General features: G+C 43.8%; 2 protein-coding genes across 3 annotated transcripts in view; both read right to left on the bottom strand.

Moving 5' to 3' along the window:
* USP49 (ubiquitin specific peptidase 49) overlaps nt 1–8,486 on the bottom strand; it is a 142,063-nt gene extending 133,577 nt beyond the window's left edge. Inside the window, exon 1 of the mRNA XM_004379446.2 lies at nt 8,431–8,486. The gene's annotated coding sequence lies outside the window, so the exon portion shown is untranslated. The remainder of the gene's footprint in view (nt 1–8,430) is intronic.
* Nucleotides 8,487–8,696: 210 nt separating this feature from the next.
* Nucleotides 8,697–19,608, bottom strand: MED20 (mediator complex subunit 20). 2 transcript variants are annotated; one of them, XM_004379448.2, is made up of 4 exons: nt 19,489–19,608; nt 16,974–17,128; nt 12,187–12,440; nt 8,697–8,932 (listed from the first exon to the last, which is right to left on the bottom strand). In XM_004379448.2, exons 1-4 carry the CDS (start codon nt 19,500–19,502, stop codon nt 8,717–8,719), a joined length of 639 nt encoding a protein of 212 aa, XP_004379505.1. In that variant the 5' UTR covers nt 19,503–19,608; the 3' UTR covers nt 8,697–8,716. The 2 variants fall into 2 exon arrangements, with proteins under 2 accessions (XP_004379505.1, XP_023589970.1); XM_023734202.1 differs by lacking the exon at nt 19,489–19,608 and adding an exon at nt 19,261–19,455.
* Between the last annotated feature and the right edge of the window lie 62 nt (nt 19,609–19,670).

Here is a 19,670-nt window from a genome sequence, read left to right on the forward strand (position 1 = left end):
CTCCTCCCGCCCGCGAGGCGCGCGCCGCCTTTGTCGCCCCTCACCCGGAGCGTGGGGATTTTGCTTCTTTGAAAGGGAGGGCTAGTGTGTCGGAGCCTCCTGTCCCCGCCTCCGAGTCTTAGAATGGGCTCCCCTGGCCGACGCTGCCTCTCCGACCCCCGTTCCCCCACCCCCTGGAGCTACCCCCTTTACCGCCTCCCCACCTTCTCCACCCCCTCCCCTGGCCCCCTTCTATTTACCGCCATCATCAGCACGCGCGAGCTGTCACCAGGGCGCGAGACAACCGAACACGGCCCCGCCCCCTGCCCGCCCATTGGCCCGCCCGCCGGAGCTCCGCCCCTCCAGCCCTGCATTGCGCCAACGGCGCAGCGCTGGGCCGTGACCCCGGCACCAGACTGCTGCTTCGAGGTTTCGCGCCGCGGGCGCAAAGTTTAGGGTCAACCACAAACGAGCGGCCGATTTGAGCCTGGCGTAAGGGGCGGCGGCGTGGAGAGGCTTTGTGAATCGCGAATCGAAGTTTGGTTGAAGCACAGGAGGGTAAATAAGGAGGTTTCCAGACAAAGAGACTCTTAAAGGTACAGAGTCTTGTGTCTGTCCCTCCTCCTTAAAGGGCCAGAGACTCTTCCGAGCCCATCTCCGCCCCCTTCTTAGCCTTTCTTCGGGGGAAACAGTAAAAGAATTTTACATGGATTTCCCTCACTCTTCGGAGCACTTCAACATCTCTCCCCACTGAAGGTGGAGTAGAGCCTTTCTCACTATCCCGTCTATATGTTTTTGTTTCGTTCGTTTGGAGACTTATTTTTAACTGTGTCTTTCCTAAAGAAGCAGCCTCCGAACCGTGGGGTTTCCGGAGGCAGCGTTTGCAAAAGTTACTATTGGCTCCTACATGGGCGAGCACGTGTCTGGCTTTTGCCACTGATGATCCAGTCCGGTGGTGGAAATCCCCCCAAGCAAAACGTTCGCTGTCGTAAACTGAAGACGTTCAGACCGTGGGGCTTGGGAAATAAACCAGACCGAGTTGGTAGTGGCTCTAAGACTCCTAGTAGAATGGGGATGGAGACCAAAGAGAAACAGAGCAGCCGCAATTTCTTGAAGTTTTGTCTGCCTCAGAAAAGGCTTCCTTCCAGAGTAGCCTCCTGGGTGCACTGTCCTTACTTGACTCGAGGGGAGCAGAGTATCAACACTGTTACGTCAGCCAACACATGGCTAAGGCAGGGAAGAGTTTAAATATAAGGACAAGTAAAAGAAATATATATATATATATATATATACGCATTATCAGCTACAGTAACTCAAGACAACACCCTGGTAAATATGAAATAGGGAAGCACAAAAGCCGAAGAACAATAAATAGAAGAGAGAAATAACATGTGCATCTGTAAGTATGAAACCACAATGCCTGCAGCCAAGCATAGTTAGTTGTGAGAGGATTTCCAAAGGCAATTAAACTTGGATATATTGAAGATATTTGCTGGAAGGAGAGGACCTGAAGATATGTTTTTTGGTCAGAATTTGTGATATGGTTGAAGAGCTCTGAGCTAGATCCACAGATTACTATTTATAATAATTCTCTTTAAACAATTATTACATTATAATTCCTTATCTGTATTCTCCTCTTCCCCCCTACAACCTCAATAAAATTCTTGGAGAATAAAACTATCTTATTATTTGTTCCCTAACATAGTGCCTGACACATAATAGGTGCTTTTGTTGAAGGATTGTGAAGCCACTTAAGACTTCTGATGGAAGGCATGCATGCTCTCTGAATAGCAATCCAGGGGAGGGGGGAAAAGATTCCCAGCACTGTGAGGAGCATGTATTAAAGCAGTGGTTCTCAAAGCGTGGCCTGTGGACCTCCTGGGGGGTCCCTGAAGCCCTTCAGGGTATCCCTGAGGTTAAAACGGTTTTTGTAATAATGTTGTTGCTGTCAGGTGCCCTGGAGTCGGTTCCGACTCATAGTGACCCTATATACCACAGAATGAAACACTGCCCTGTCCTGCACCATGCTCACATCCTCACATTTGTAATAATACTAAGATATTATTTGCTTTTGTCACCATGATGACATTCGCACTGATGATGCAAAAGTAAGTCAAGGCAGTGGCACCAAATTGTACTAGCAGTCATGGTGTTCTTCACAGCTACCCATTTGCAATAAAAAATTAACACCTGTTTCACTTAAGAAAGTTTCAGATAAAGCACTAAAATTTACTGATTTTATTAAATACCAACCTTGGGTAAACATCTTTTTAATAATCATATTCTATGTGATGAAATGGAAGTATGCATAAAGCACTTCTGCTCCTTATCTAAGTATAATGGTCATCTTGAGGAAAAGTGACATGCAATTGTTTGAGTTTTGAGTTGAACTAGCTGCTTTTTTCATGGAACACTATTTTTACTTGAAAGAACAGCTAACAGATAAACTATAGTTATTCAGGCTTAGGTATTTGGCAAGTATTTTCTTGAAAATAAACAAAGCAAGCCTGACAGTGTTTGTCAGCAATGATAAAATCCAAGCTATCAAGTAAAAATTAAAATTTTTGAAAATTTCTATCCATCACTGTCGGTATGACAGCTTCCCGGTTCTTTTTTGGTGAGACTGGTGGTGATATTAATAAATGTGATTTTTTGATATTGTATAATTAAATGTGTCAACACTTGGAAGATATGCAATATTTTTCAAACAGCCAATGCATGATGCCACAAAATAATGCATGAGTAAAAGATCTATTTAAAGTGCAAGATACACCAATGAATGTCAATATAAAAGAATATGAAAAATTCACTGATATAGTTTGAGATTCCACACTGCAACTAACCTTCAGTGGAGTTTTGATATGTATCAGAAGAATATCCACAATTATCCGAAAAGATTATTAATGCACTCCTCCCTTTTTCCAACTAATCTGTGTGAGGTTGGATTTTCTTTATATCCTTCAATGAAAACAATATATTGCCACAGACTGAATGCAGAAGCAGATATGAGACTCCAGCTGTGTTCTCTCAAGCCAGACATTCAAGATATTTGCAAAAATATAAAACAATGCCACTCTCCTATTTTTTTTTTGTTTTGAAAGTTATTTTTCATTAAAGATACTTTATTTATGTTAATATGTAATGGGTTTACTGTTACCTTTCAATGAATTAATAAATATTAATTTTTTAAGTTTTAATAAGGTAACTATCAATAGTCATAACCTACATAAACAAAAGCTCTTTGGGGTTCTCAATACTTTTTTAAGGGCATCGAGGGGTCCTGAGACATGTATTAGCTGAAGGCAGACAGAGAATAAGAAGAAGACTATTAGAAGTAATTCAATATGAAGAGGTTATGTGGATGGCTAACAAAAAGGTTTTATCAGTAGCTTCAGAGTTAAGAGCTTAGGTTTTTCATCAGTGAGGAACGAAATATAGAATCAGGAATTCTAAACTTTCTTTAAAGACACAACTGATTAAAAGTGCAATCATACATTGCATTTAAAAAAAGACGGGACAGGCCTGACTAAAGCTTGGGGATGAGGGAAAACGTAGATGGATTTGTTACACATAAAACATACAGTCACTTCTACTCTTTTTTTTTTTTTTAAGACCAGCAGACTCTTTTCGTTTAAGTTGTAAGACAAGTAAAATTTCAGCAGTATGAATAAGTATTGAAAATGTATTCTAACACTTATTTTAACAAGTATTAAAATATAATTCCATGTCCACATCAACTGTGCTCACTGATCTGGTTACAAAAAATACACCTGTATGACAAATACTTTCTCTGCACTGCTTGTTCTGTTACAAAAATACTCTTTGTACTGGGGGAGAATTTTAACCCACCACCAAGCAGCAATGACCCCATAAGCTCCCACCTTAAACATCCTAACTAAACACCAATACATTCAGCATCATTAAAAAGATGCAAGAACAGAGACAGCATCTCCTTGCCTACAAAGCATTCTTCATGTCTATTCTCCTTTGGGCCTCTCAACAACCTTAAGAAATATGGAAAGTAGGTTAACGTTAGTCCCACTTTACAGATGAGACCCTGAAAGGCCAACCTGACTGAAGTTACCTAGCAAATCAGTTCAGTGCTATCCATGGCCACTCACTACCCAACCCATCTGTCTCCTAAAGCAGTGTTCTTGTCCCTCTAGCAGGCTGCCTCAGAACATCTGGCACTGCCACATTCCTAGCCTCGCCTCTCCTACACAACATTTCCAATTTCACATTCAGGATTTGGGATAATCTACGATCTATAAATGTGGTTCCTAAATCCTTTCTTTTAAAAAGCTTCCAAAGAAAATTCAGTAGAATTTATATTAACCTTAAAAATAGGTCTATGCTATCTGGTCGGGCAGGGTGTGTTGGGAAATAAAGAATGCAAGAGAATTAGGAATCTTTGCCCTAATGGTCCCAAGTTGTTGTTGTTGTTTTTTAACTTGCTAATTTTACCACAAAGGCAAGTAACTATTTCTCTGCCTCTTCAATCATGTCATTCTGAAAAATGAAAATATACTCATTATGCCAAATTCCATTACAAAGAGAACAATATTCAGATCCCATGGAGTGTGTCATAATGAAGAGTCATTCCTGGGGGCACAAAGGAAGCTATAAAGATTGCTTCATACATATTTACTCCTACCATGTCTAAAAGGGTGTGGGTGGGTGTGTGTGTGTGTGTGTGTGTGTGTGTGTGTATAGAAAGAAAAGGAGAAAGGAGAAGGGGAACTTTTAGGAAAGATAAGAACATGAACATGGTCCATCTTCCCAGAAACTGACTGAAAGGCTGGAGGACTATAAAATGAAGGAGGAAAAATCTCCTGGATAGGAACCTAGATGTGGGGTCCAAAAGGCAGGGGAAAGTCTAGTACACCAAAATCCAGTTGGACATAGCTCAAACATGCATGCTTAACTTTGTCTGCCTGTTTCTCCTTCAGGACTCGTTCTCCCTTTAGATTTTTTTTTTTTCAGATCAGATCTTTCAGACACTATAATGAGACCTATAAATCCTATTCCCAAAAAACTATACATCTACACAAAATTCCATGTCGAGTTTCAGGGCGTCCTAGCCCTCGTAAACTCTCCTAAGGAGTTCAATACCTTGCAGGTTAAGAACCCTGACTTAGAGTCATAGTTCTCTCACCCTCCAGCATGAGCTGACAATAAATTCCCTCAATGTCTGGGGTCTTAAAAACCTGTGAGCAGCCATCTAAGATACTCTACTGGTCTCAACCCTTCAGGAGCAAGAGAGAATGAAGAAAACAAGATACAAGGGAAAGATCAGTCCAAAAGACTAATGGACCACAACTACCACGGCCTCCACCAGACTGAGTCCAGTACAGCTAGATGGTGCCCAGCTACCACCACTGATTGCTCTGACCAGGATCACAAGACAGGGTCCTGGACAGAGCTGGAGAAAAATGTAGAACAAAATTCTAACTCACAAAAAATGACCAGACTTATTGGCCTGACAGAGACTGGAGAAACCCCTAGAGTATGGCCATTATACACCATTTTGGGTCAATAATGAAGTCACTCCCAAGGTTCACCATTCAGCCAAAGATCAGATAGCCCCATAAAACAAAATGAGACTTTGGGGCACAACAGTCCAGGGACAAGGACAAGAAGGCAGGAAGGGACAGGAAAGCTGGTAACAGGGAACCCAAGGTTGAAAGGGACAGTGCTGACAGTGGAGTTGTTAACCATTGTCATAAAACAATATATGTACTAACAGTTTAATGAGAAACCACTTGTTCTGTAAACCTTCATTTAAAGTACAATAAAATAAATAAATTCCCTCAAAAAGCACAATACTGTGTGCAGTCTCCACAATCTGGGAGGGAAAGAACGGATAGATTTTTTTGTTTTGATTTTTGTCCCAGAGTTAATAAGAAAAGATTACTGCATACACAAGGAAAAGATTTCCCTAGACGAGGCCAAGCCAAGGCCGCAGGACCTCTTTGTAGGGATGGCGTAAAAGAGATTGAGTATTGAATAATGGTTAAACTAGGTGGACTTAGGGTCCTTTCTAAACCAAGAGACTGATTTGGGAATGCTCTACAGAATGGCAGAAACTCACCTTGGGGGACAGCCCACCCCCAAGAGTGATTGCTTAAAGGACAAAGACACCAAACCCCACGATAGTTCCAAACTTGTAATACAATTGGTTAAGCCATTCCACAGGGCAATAGTGATCAAGGCCTACAGCCCAAGGCACCCAGACAGCAACAGATATGGGGAGGGAGGCTGTGGTGAGGGAAAGGTAGGATTGGGAGTTACAGGTTTGAGCTTGGAAACAGCAAGGCAACACATCGGTCTCCCCTGGCTCTACATTTACTGTGAAGGTCCTGAAAACTGTCCAGCCCTTTGGCTTCCTATATACTTATATTTCTAAGAGTCTCAACTTTTGATAGCTGGAAGACATGCTTAGGTGGGAATTTCTAACCACTTCCCTTACCCTCCAGGATTTGGAGAGACAATCTTACCAACTGCTCACCCTGAAGCCTCACGAATGAATACTGCACACATTAGATCAGGGTAGACCTGGTGGCGGAGAGGAGTGGTCAGTTTCTAGGTATTTCCTTCAGTGGAGCACTGACACCAATAAATTGGCGGCAGGTGGGGGGTATGACTACCTGGTAGTCAGTTCTCTGCTCAAGCTAAAGATGTGATGAAAGTAAGCAGGAAGCAGCATGGGACCAGGGATACAGAGAATAAGAACAGCACCGGGGAGATAGGAAAGCACAATCACAGCAGGAACCATCAATGGGTACAAAAACTGGACTGGACAGCTTGTAGAATACAGCATTTCTTACCCTCATCCTCAGGAATAAAGTGCTAGCTACACTTCTCTCTAATACACATTAGAAAAAGACATAAGTACTAATATAAAAATATTTTCCACATTCTACTTGAAGCCACCTGGCACCCCACAGAGGTTCAGTTGCTGCTTTGGCACATGCTGGTAGCCAGGAGTCCTAAGTCTGAAGTCTGGTCCTGACTCTACCCTCATCTCTCTGCATGAGCTCTCTGGAAGCCACAGCCTCACTGTCTTACAGTGAAGAACTAGATGAGCTCTAAAGCCATCCTGTGCAACTCCAACAGTCAAGGTTGGCAGATTTGTGTGGCTCTAGCAAAGGTGCCCGCCAAGGTGGCATACTGACAGGACCCTAATGGTTTCCCAGTTTCCGCTCTTGCGGGGGTAACTATAGATGACAACATTACAGTATGTACCTTAGCGGGCTTCCTCAGGCCATCTCTGACTGTGCACCTCACTGTTAGCCTGGCTGAACATTTCTCTAGCAGGAGCGGTGTGGGCAAGCAATATGAGTCAAACGAGTGGCCTGGAGGCTCAAATGTAACAAGAAGAAAGAGCTCAGGAAACCATGGAGCATGGTGTGTGTGTCAGGGTCAAGAGTCTACCCTAAGGTCTGTGCACATAAGAACTAGAAAGGCTTCAATGCCGATGCTGGCTTTGACAGCTGGAGAGGGCTGAGACTTAGGTGAGGGATACGGAATTGACTTCCTAGTATGCTTAATCCAGCTAAATTGGAAGTGGCTCTGGGATCGGCCCTTATTCCCACCCAACTCATAAACAAACCCCTTAGTTACAGGTTATTAACTGCAAAATAACAGCTAAGAGCATTCCTAGTTACATCCATTGAGCTCCATGTACCAGAGGCCACTAACTGTGCCCCAGCATCCATATTCCCCTTCAACTTTTAGTCACAGACCCTCTGGGTTTCAACTGGGCACATGACCACCAACACAAGAGGCTACGTTTTCTCTTTCTGCAAAGCACAGCCACAGTGATTTTCACTTCTCTAGGTTATGTACTTTTAAAAAGAAACTTTTTTTTTCCCTTCCCCACTGTCTTTCCGCCAGTGGAATGAAGATATGGAGCTGATGAGTCTGCTGTGACCTGTGGATAAGGACAACACCCTAGAGGTTAGCTGAACGACAAGACAGAAAGAACCCGAGTTCCTGATAACCCTGCAGAGTTAAATCTGTCCTGGATCATCTGCCTACCTCTGGACTATGAGGTGAGGGAAAAATAAACTTCTATCCAAAAGAGTCACTGTACTTTTGGTTCTCTTTGTTTCAGCAGCTTAGCCTGTGGCTTAACATAATTCACAACAGAATGAAAAGATATCAGAGAAAGACAACAAATGACTCAGGCAACACTCTAGAGAAGTCAGTTCATAATTCACTTCGGCAAACAGGTCAGAAAATGACAGCCTTCAAACAAGTTCTCCCTCCCATCCCATGTCCAGGACAGAGGCCTGGTCACATCCTTTGAGTAAAGGAAGAGGCCTTTATTATAGTACAGTCCAAACACAGAATGCAGCCTGTCCATTTGTGGGGCAAGGCCAACTCCTCAATAGCTGAAGATACAGACTGCTTTCGCACCAACACTAAGCAGGGATGCCCCTGTCCTACCTTTTCCCCTAAAGCAGGAAAGGTCCAAAATTCTCCACTCTTCATAATTACTGTTCTCCTGGACAAGCCAAGTCCCGTGAGGCTTAGGGTGAGACAGCTGCAGGGGGACTGTGCGTGAGGGTCAGGGAGAGGCGTCCTAGAACAAAAGCCACAGCTGGGAACTGGAGGAGAGAGAAGCCTCCTCAACTGCCCTGGTTCTCTGGGGCCCAGAGGCCTGAGGGTGCAGCACCTGCTCCTCCTGAGGAGTCCCCTTGATGACAAAGCTCAGCCAGGCAGCTGCCAGTCACTAACGAATCCCAGCCACCGGCACCTGCTGCTGCTTGCGGATCTTATTGAAGAGTTCCATGTACTGGACCATGGTATCTGCTGGGCCATACACGGCGTCGTGTCTGTTCCCAAACACTGTGGGAGCCCCGGGCGTGTGGCTGCCTAGAAAATTCTGTAGGAACTCAAGCAGCAGGCTCCAGCAGTCGCTGGCTACCACACAGGGACCATACTCCACCTGGGGGCCAAAAGAACAGAGATTGAGAGTGAGCGAAGGCAAGGGCGAGATCTTCCGCTTCTCTTGCACCTCCTGGCACCTGCTCCCATCTTCCCCAACCCTAAACCACAGACACACACCTTCCAGTACAGTGTTGGTCCACAGAAAATACTCAACCCAAACATCAGGAATTAGATGCACCCAGTATCTTTCCCTTTAAATATTTTCTTTGACATTTTCATCTTGGAGTTGTGCCAACCCACAGCCCTCCCACAAGACCCAAAGGGAGATCTAGGCCCCCTTTCATTGTTTCAGGACTGTGTAGTCCCTGCTATGCTGGGAGAAGATCCAAGGGAGCTCAGGAAAACTCTGAGAGAGAAAACTGAAAGAGAGAATATGTGATATGTATGTGTTTGGTAAGGGAGAGAGAGACCAGTAGAGGGCAGAATACATACATATAAGCACATGACTCTCTTCAAGACCAAACATTACTCTTAAGGTAGACTCAGCCTGGGCTCTGACCCTAAGAAGTAATTTCCCAATCAATGTGGCAGGGGCCAAAGGATATACATCTTAGATTTTCTCATCCCTCTCTCTTAATTTTTCACTGGAGAGATGGCAGGGCGAAATTATTGGTAACCATAAGAGGAAACAAGTAAAGAAACAACTGGAGTGTGTTTGCACTATAAAGTTAGAAACGTGGAGGATAAACAGTGAGTCCCCAGCAGGTTTTGGCAAGTGTAAAGTGTATCTATCAAAGCTAAAAAGGGTTAGGAAATCGTGGCCCTCCCTAGAGGCTCCTGGAGTTACACAGGAGTAACTAGCACTAATGCCCTTTTCTCCACCTGGGTTGCTTCCTAGGACCTATCTGTCCCCATGTCTCTACATTTTTTTTTAAATACTTTTATTTTTTGTTGTTGTTGTTAAGAATATACACAGCAACCATTCTAACTCAGAACCGAAGCCACTCCCGAAGTTCACCTTTCAGCCAAAGATTAGACAGGCCTATAAAACAAACAATAACACACTTGAGGAACATGCTTCTTAGATCAATCAAGTATATGAGACCAAATGGGCAATACCTGCCCAAAAGCAGATGAGAAGGTGGGAAGAGACAGGAAAACTGGACAAATGGAACCAGGGAACTCGGGGTGGAAAGGGAAAGGGGGAGAGTGCTGACACAATGCGGGACTGCAACTAATGCCATGGAACAATTTGTGTATAAATTTTTGAATGAGAAACTAATCTGTTCTGTAAACTTTCATCTAAATCACAAAAAAATAATAAAAAAAAGAATATACACAGCAAAACATACACCAATTCAACACTTTCTACATGTATAATTCAGTGACTTTGATTTTATTCTTTGAGTTGGGCAACCATTCTCACCCTCCTCTTCTGAGTTGTTCCCCTCTCATTAACATAAACTCACTGCTCCCTAAGGTTCCTATCTAATGTTTCGAGTCACTGTTGTTCCCTTTGACCCCAAATACAGAACTTCAAAGAGCATAATGCTCAAGGCAGACATTCTTTACTAGTTAAGCTAAACTACTGTTTGGTTTAAAGAAGACTTCAGGGGGTATTTTTGGTTTAAGGTCTAAAGATTATCTCAGGGCAATACTTTCAAGGGTTCATCCACCCTCCATGGCTCCAGAAAGTCTGGAGTTCATGAGAATTTGAAATGTTGTTCTGCATTTTTCCGCTTTTGATCAGGATTCTTCTAAAGACTCTTTGATCAAAATGTTCAGTAATGGTAGCCGGGTACCATCAGTTCTTCTGGTCTGATGACAAAGGAGGCAGTTGTTCATGGAGGCAATTAGCCACACATTCCATTTTCTCCTCCTATTCCTGACTCTCCATCCTCTGTTGTTCCAGGCAAATAAGAGACCAACTCTTGTGCCTTGGATGGCCACTTGCAAGCTTTTAAGATCACAGCCACTACACAACAAGGAGGTAGAACAGAAGCACTAAACATGTTATTGGGCCCCATGTGTCTACATTTTAAGTCCCTACTTAAATTCTGGTGGCGCAATGGTTAAGCACTTGGCTGCTAACCAAAAGGCTATGGGTTTGAACTCATAAGCCGCTCCACAGAAGAAAGATGTGGCAGTCTGCTTCCATAAAGCTTACAGCCTTGGAAGCCCTACAGGGCAGTTCTACTCTGTCCTATAGGGTTGCTGTAAGTTAGAATCCACTCAATGACACACAACAGTAACAACTGAAATGTTACTCCTCCGGAAAACATGCAATCCCCAAAGTCAGCAGCGATCTCACTGGCCTCTGAACTGCTAAAGCAATCTGTGCCTCTTTTATGGCATCTGTTACAAACTAACTTCAAAAACAGTTCGCATGGGTCGGCCCTGCTCTCTTATTAAATCATAAACTTTCAAAAGGCAGGTGCTGTAGCTTACTTCTTTTTCTATCTCACATGGCATTGGGCACCTGGTAGATTGTGGCCTTTCATGAGTCCCAAAGCCAGCTGCTGGCACAGTCCTTCTTTGCCATTTTCAATATATATCTTTAGCCTCAAAGATAAAGTCATCATACACACACGTGCATACACACCCCTTTCCATCAAGGAAAAAATATAATATAGAAAAAAGATAGGTACATCTTTGCTACACAACATCTGGGATTTATTTTAAAGCATTCTAAGGAGAAGTGTGTGGACACATGTGATTTAAGGTCCACGTCCCAAAAGGTAAGGGGCCCTGGTGGCACAGTGGTTAAACCGCTCAGCTGCCAACTGAAAGGTCGGCAGTTCGAACCCAACAGCCACTCTGCAGGAGAAAGATGTGGCAGTCTGCTTCCCTAAAGATTTACAGCTTTGGGAACCATATGGGGCAGTACTACTCTGTCCTATAGGGTCACTATGAGTCAGAACTGGCTTGACGGCAGTGGGTTTGGTCCCAAGAGGTAACTACACCGAAAGTTGTCCTCGGCTGCTCCAGCCCTTCTTATGATGGGTGACTGGGCCCTCTACATAATTCACCTGCCTCATTTGACTACTCCTTCTTTCTCCAGCAAGCCAGCCTTTCTAAGCTTTCTAGTTGTTGGAACCTGGCTTCCCATTTCTCATCCCAAGCTAGAGATTCCCTGACTGATTAAAGAAAGGATCAAAAGATGAGAGGAGAGAGAGCACAGATGCTCTGGAGACAGGGATCAGGTAGGCATAAATCTCTGTTTCACATTTAAAAGAGACTTGGGACTCTTTAGAACCCTCTGCCAAGCAGCCCCTTCAGCACATCCTCACTCCTACTTCACCAGGGTCTTACCTCCACAGAGATGCCCCGGGCGCTGGGCCCCATCGTGACCGTGCCCACCTTCACTAGGAAGTCACAGTACTGGTAACGGGTGCCCCGGGTCTCAATCTTGCTGGCTTTGGCACTCTGGAAAAAGCCCTTGAGCTTCACCATGAGCACATCAAAGTTGGTGTCAGCAATAAGGCAAGGGCCGTTCTCAAAGAGGGCGAAGCAGCTCAAAGGATACTCTGAGTTGTGCATCACATACATCAGCTTCCCAGCCTGACCTGCGAGCGACAGAAATACTGTTAATCATCACCTGCTTCATCAGCAAACCCCAGGATAGAGTCAAATGCATGGGACAAGCCCAGGTGGTAATCTGGCATTACCTCAGCAGTCTTTGTGGGGGAATCCCCACACTGACAGCTTTTCCAGACAGGAAGGAAGAGGAACAGCAGGTGAGGCAGCATGTGGTAAAACCCAGCCTGCTCTATAGAAAAAAGTGACGGCCATAGAGGGAGCTTCAATAGTGTTGGCAATGGCTTAGTTCTTAAGCTAAATGGTGAGCTCACAGATGTATGCTTAACCGTGATGATTAACAACTCACAAATACTTTGCATATAATCTTTTGTATATATCATATACTACACAATTAGTAAAATAAAAGTTAATAGCATTTGGGTAGGCCAAATGAATCAGTCGATTTGTCTTCTGTCCAACCCTACCTACCTTGGCCTCCTCCCTTTTAGATATACAGGAAATGGCCCCACAGAAGCAGCAAAGGGAAGGACCTGAGCATGAGTCTGGAAAGGTGGGCCAGGTCCAAGCTGTGATAAGTCTTATCATGCCTCCAGAAGTTTGGACTTCATCCTGAAGGCATGGTGAACCCTTGAAAAATTTTAAGAAGTCCAGAGGAATTCTGCCCCGGATAGAACAACCCCGAGTCACACCTGATTGAGATGATCAAGTCCATGAGATCTTGGACTTAGAGCTGATACTGAAATAGGTTAAGACTTTGGGGAGAATGTAATAGGGTGAATGCGTTTTTGCATGTGGGAAGGACATGAATTTTGGGTGTAGAATGTTATAGACTGAATTGTGTCCCCAGAAAGTATTTGCTGTAAATTCTAACCCCTATACCTGTGGATATAATCCCATTTGGGAATAGAGTTTTCTTTGTCATGTTAATGAGGTCTTATCAGTGTATGGTATGTCTTAAACATGGTCACTTTTGAGATATAAAAGGTGCAGATTAGACACAGAAGCAAGTAAGCACAAATAGGGAAAGATAGATGCCACATGGAGATCTCCAAGGAATGCAGAGAAGAATATTAGAGAAGCTGAGACAAGAATTTTCCCCCAGAGGAGACAGAGAACACCTTCCCTGAGAGCTGTCACCCTGAATTCGGACCTCTACCCTCCTAAACTGTGAGAAAATACATTTCTGTTCCTTAAAGGTCCCTAGGTGTCACAAATAGTTTGCATTCGACTGCTAACCTAAAGGTTGGCGGTTCGAACCCACCCAGAGGTACCACCTACCCAGCGGTACCATGGAAGAGATCACCAGCCTGGTGATCTACTTCCATTAAGATTACAGCCAAGAAAACCCTATGTAGCAGTTCTACTCAGTACAAATGGAGTCGCCATGAGTCAGAATCAACTTGATGGCAACCAACAACAGGGACTTGGGAAGCAGCACACTTCAGCAGAAAGAGCACAGGATCTGGGATCAAAAGATCTAGTTTTAAGCCCCAGCTCATCCCTTCCATTCGATAAGAAATTAGTTTTCTCATTGATTACTGTAGGCTTTCTGTAGGGAAGAAGGGAAGCTGTACATATTTGGTTACGTGGAAAATGAAAGAAGGCAGGAAATGGAAAGCAAGATCTCCTTTCCTGATACACTGTAAGAGTTAATGGACAGATTGACACAATCCCAAATGTTTAAGGACGGTAAACTATCCCCAACACTGTGCTAGGACTTGAGAGATACACAAGTAGAGGACTTAGCCCTTGACCTCAAGAAGCTGACAATCTCACTAGAGATAGACTAAAAACTTTTAAGAAGAATAAAAGATCACAAAATATGTGGGATAGACCAGAAATTTTTTGGAAGGAAGGAAAGACTTCAGCGAAGGAAGAGAGCCAAGTGGGCAAGCGTCAGCAGGAAAAACTTTCATAGAAAAAGCAGGACCTGAACTTGGATACGAAGAGAAGGTAGGATTCAGCCACACAGAGAAGGAAAGAAGACACCCCAGGCAGGGATAAGAGTGTAGCAATGGAAAACAGTGAGAGGACAGGTCTGGTGGGAGCAGGGGGCGTCTATTCACCTCTTCCACTCTGCTGCCATTTCCTGAACACAAAAGGCTCTGCACAGACCCTCCACCCCACATCCCTCCTGACTCCTTGCTGTCAATTCGCACCTTTCACCTCCTTCTAAATCCAGTTCAAAACCGGCATCCAAAGCTGATCTCATTATTCTGTTCTCATGTCTACTCGCTGTTAATTACACTTAATTCATAATATATGAGTCTGCAAGTGTTGTTACTGTCTTGAAAAGATTCTAAAAGTCAACTAAGTTTTTACTTCATGAAGAACGCACTTCTAGTCATTTATAGACAATAACACAGCTTTAGCATCACCAAGTACTTGTGTACCAGCACAACTTGGTGAAGCAAGCAGAACCAGAGTTACTGCCCTGCCCCTCTTTTACAGATGAAGAAAACGAAGCTGAAAAAAGTGACTTATCTAAGTCGTTCTCAAAGTGTGGGTCCTGGGCCAGCTGCATCAGCACCACTGGGGAAACTATTAGAAATACTAATTCTCAGGCCCCACTCCAAACTTACTAAGTGAGAAATTCTGGGGGTGGAGCCCAGCAATGTATGTTAACAAACCACTGAGCTAAAGGAACAGAGCCAATAAGCAGCAGAACTGCAACTCAAATCCAGGCTGTCTAACCCCAAGTTTACTGCTCTTTCCATTCCACCCCACTGGCTGCCACAAATGTGTTCTGTCTCCGTAACTAGACTGTAGGCTCTTTGAAAATAAGGGTCCAATCAGGAAAACAGAGTCTATACCAGGCAGTTGCACTTGAAGTAATATGCTACCTTATATCTACACACAAATGTTTTATTTTCCAAATGTTTTCATAACTATTATCTCTTTTGATTCTTATGTCCTCCCTATTGAAGGCAAAACAAACGGTATGCTAACCAATCATGCAATTCTACCAATGATGAAACTCAGTACAGCCAATAGCTACATTTTATTAAATATTTATTACATGACTTCAGTTCTGTTTTGTATGCATTAATTTATTTATCACAACAACACTAGGAGGTAGGTTAAGGATTCTGCACCTTTAACAAGTAACCCAAGTGATTCTGATGCACTTGGTCACCAACCAACCCTTTGAGAAACACACTTTAAAAAGTTCAAACTGAAAAACAGCCAAAAACAGCCCCAGTCTAAGAAATGAAGGACCAAGAATTAAGTTCTTGTTCAGGAATACCACTCTTAGCAGAAGAGCAGACAGACTTCAAAGAACACAAATGTCCATCGACTCCAAGTTAGGTTCCAACCATCCTACAGACCCATCTCACTGACCTTGGCTGCCAAGGGTGGAGGCAGCTGTGTGGTAGGTCTCACATACTATTATTATCTTCATTTTATAGATGAGAAAACTGCATTGGAAAGGGTCCAAAAACAGAATCCGTACCAGATAGTTGCAACAGAGGGAATTTAATAAAGGGAACAAAATACAGAAGAACTGAAAAACCAAATGGGACAGTGAGGCAACCCAGAGTAGCAACACAGAAAGCTACTACCATCCCTAGGGCTGGAGGGAAAAGAGAAGATGTGTTGTTATCAGAGCTAAGAACCTGCCCTGCCTAGCAAGAGCTAAAAACAAGGAGGAGACACAGCCGTGGCCAGAGACACTGCCCAAGAAGAGGAAGAGAAATACTGTAGTGTCCCTTTCTCCCATCTTGCAATTGTCCTCCACTATCTCTTACTCACTGAAGGTAACTCAAAAGGGGCCTGGAAAATGGAGTTTGGAAGTGCAGAGCATGAATCTAAGGGGAAACAGGTAAATGACAGGCAAGGAAACAGGCTAGGAACAGATGGCTTATGGGACTTACCTAACATTGTACACTTAGTAAGTGGCAGAGCCAGGACTCCGGAGTCTGTCTCCACAATCCCTGCTCTTAATCTCGGTGCTATGGAACTGTCCAAGGTCACATGGCAAGTTATAGCAGAGCCAAGACCAAGAGAGCCCAGGATCCCTAACTCATATTCAAAGATCCTCTTTCCCTCCCTATCATTCACACCCCTATCTCATCAGGCCATGTACATTTAAAACAAAAGCTGGTCAAGGTTATGCTAAAGAGGTGGCCACAGCCACCTGCTGAGTGTTAGAAAGTACTTAAAAAATCATACACAAAGATTTCCGAGTCTAAAAGGAGTCTTCCTTAAACTTTAGAGTACATAAGGATCATCTGGGATGCTTGTTAAAATGCAGATTATGAGGCCTGCAACACCAGTCAGTCAGTCAGTAAGTGGGGCCAGGATTCTGCACCTTTAACAAGTAACCCAAGTGATTCTGATGCACTTGGTCACCAACCAACCCTTTGAGAAACACACTTTAAAAAGTTCAAACTGAAAAACAGCCAAAAACAGCCCCAGTCTAAGAAATGAAGGACCAAGAATTAAGTTCTTGTTCAGGAATACCACTCTTAGCAGAAGAGCAGACAGACTTCAAAGAACACAAATGTCCATCGACTCCAAGTTAGGTTCCAACCATCCTACAGACCCATCTCACTGACCTTGGCTGCCAAGGGTGGAGGCAGCTGTGTGGTAGGTCTCACAGTCCACACAAAATGTTCCTTGCTTCTCTGCCCCAAGCATCTCCAATTTCCGGGTGAGGAGCTCCACGGTCTGCTGGACACTCTTGCCCTCAGCCACAGGCATCTGGGACACACTAAAAGACAGAGGATCAAAATCATCAGTATCCAGAGACACAAAGGCCTCTCTGAGCCACTCACTCACTCACAGAATCATAGCTCATCAGTCCCAGGAGTTACCTCAAAGACCACCCACCCTGACCCCCTCATCCCTGAGAGCTCCTGTAGAAACCAAAGCATAGGCCTCAGGACTCTCACACTGGTGCAGTGAACTTCTTATCACACCAGTATTTCCCAAGCGTGGTATGTGTGCCACCAGTCAAGAGATTTTAGGTGGCACACAGATTGCGCATTCCATAACGATGAGTCTTATCATGAGAAAGGGATTCCCTTTTCAATTCTTTCAGTTCTGACTAAATCAAGGAGAAAATCTATTTGGAATTAGTACATTTTTACCAACTCTCTAACACTCTGAACTTGGGCTGTTTTAAGTACAGTAGCCACTAGCCACGTATAGCTATTTAAATTAATAAGACAAAATTTAAAATTCACTCCCTCAACTACTCACATCTCAAGAGCTTAATAGTCACATGTAGCTGGGGGCTAGTGTATTGGACAGTGCTGATACAGAACATTTCTGCAGAAAGTTCTACTCAACAGACCAAGGAACACAGAGAAAGCAGCCTCAAGTTTATAATCTTTGGGGGTGAGAGGCAACAGTATCTATGAGAATTTAATACAATGAAACAAAAAAATGTTATTTCCAAGGTCTCCTTCTATGGTGAGTGAAACTGCTTCCTCTTTAGAATGATAGGTAACAATTACTAAGCACTTACTATCTGCCAGGCAGTGTCCTAAAGCCTTTAGATGGATTAACTCTTCGAATTTTTAAACAGTTGTATACAACGTGCTGTTACTTATCTCCTTGTTATAAATGAGAAGACTCAGGCTGTTGCTGGCTGTTCTAACTTGCCCAAGGTCACACATCTAACGTGTGGTGTAGCCAAGATTCAAAGCCAGGCAATCTGGCAATCTAATCTATGCTTTTAACCACCATACAAAACTGCTTCTCTAAGGATGTAGTTGATTGTTAAAATACATTTAAAGAAAAAAACAGATTTAAAAGAAAACATTAACAAATACTACATGGGGTACTTAGCTATGGCAAAAATCATGAAGACAGTCAAATATGACTCAACATGGGAGCCACTGCATTACTTTATGATCAACCAACTAAATGAAGCTATTACAGCCCTAATACTGCTAAACTTTGTCACTGCTCTCTATCTGAAAAAGAACTAAAAAAACGATAAAATAAATAAATAAAATAAAAAACAATGATGATGTGTCTTGTTTTTACACACAAGAGGATGCCTGAACTGAAGCTATAACAAACAGAAGTCCTAGGATTCTTAAAAAAAAAATGGTAAGGGTCCCAACAGACAGTCAGGGGCTTCCAGGGTCCCAAGCCTCTGTGCTGCAAACTTTTCATTCCCAACCCTAATATATCCCTCTTACGCTAGAGGACTCAGAGGTGAATCATGATACCAACTGTGGGAAACATGGGCATAATCACTTGCAAGCCTGCAAGAGCCTGGGCTACCAGGAGAAAAAAATATTCCCACACACTTTTACATGAGAAACCTACAGCCACTGACTTCAGAGATCCTGGGCTCCATCCCCTTTGACTGGAAAAATGCTTTAATGTCTTTGAATGGAATGATATTAAAACGTACTGAAACCTAGCATTTGGGAAATAATGCCTCTGAGAGCATTAGGCCCACCTTTCCCTCTTCCAACTGAGACTCATAACATTTTAGGGACAAAAGGCCGATAGAAACCAGACCAACCATGTAATCCAACATAGTAGGAAATATGTCCTGAAGAGGTGAAGCAACTAGAAACTCATCTCCTAATTCTCAATGGCTACTTTTTTTTTTTTCTCTTGACCCGAGATGTTAAAAAGGAGAAACTAAAACTAGACACAGGCTGGTCTCACTGCATTTTGTGGCTGCAGGGAGAGTCAGTGAAAACCTAAAAAAGACATTGTCTTCTCCTTGCCTATCCCCCACTCCCTCCAGTCTTGCCTGACCGGAGATCCTATTTCCGAAGCTTAAGTCCCATTCCTCGTAGTACTATGGCCTCACGGGCAGAAAGAAAAAAAGAAGGTATACAACCATTCATGGGTTTCTGGAATAAAACCTTTTACCTGCCGCCTTCCAGAAGGAAGGGGCTCATCTTCCAAGAAACAGGGCCGGAGAACTTGCAGCCCTCACGGTGTCCCTCTCATCCCCACAACCCGGAGACATCTTGCTCAGCTCCCTGGGGGACTGCAGACCCTGGTAGTTCTTCCTCCCAGGTCCACTCGAGGCTCCGAAGGTCCTTCACGATCCCAAGCCCCGCCCCACAAAATCCCGAGCGGTCCTCGCAGTCCTACCAAGTCACTCCCATGGTGTCGGGCCAGGAGGGTTGCAGCTTCAAACTGTGGAAACGCAGCGATCTCGAAGAAGTGAAACCCACTAGGGAAAGCTTCGGTCGAAGGAGGGGGCTCCGGAAGTTACGTAAAAACAGAGCGCCCAGTAGACGCGCCCACGAGGAAAGAGAGCTGCCTGGTCAAAC

The sequence above is a fragment of the Trichechus manatus genome, unplaced genomic scaffold (genome assembly GCF_000243295.1).
Source record: "Trichechus manatus latirostris isolate Lorelei unplaced genomic scaffold, TriManLat1.0 scaffold00065, whole genome shotgun sequence".
NCBI classification, from domain to species: Eukaryota; Metazoa; Chordata; class Mammalia; order Sirenia; family Trichechidae; genus Trichechus; species Trichechus manatus.

Bases quoted from the DNA above. Each gene is read 5' to 3' on its own strand.
- MED20 (XM_023734202.1), bottom strand. From the start codon at position 19,289: ATGAGCCCCTTCCTTCTGGAAGGCGGCAG. The intron at 17,129-19,260 runs GTAAAAGGTTTT...TCTGTCTTTTAG, and splicing joins TTCCTTCTGGAAGGCGGCAG to TGTGTCCCAGATGCCTGTGG. The intron at 12,441-16,973 runs GTCAGTGAGATG...TGTCGCTCGCAG, and splicing joins CTCCACCCTTGGCAGCCAAG to GTCAGGCTGGGAAGCTGATG.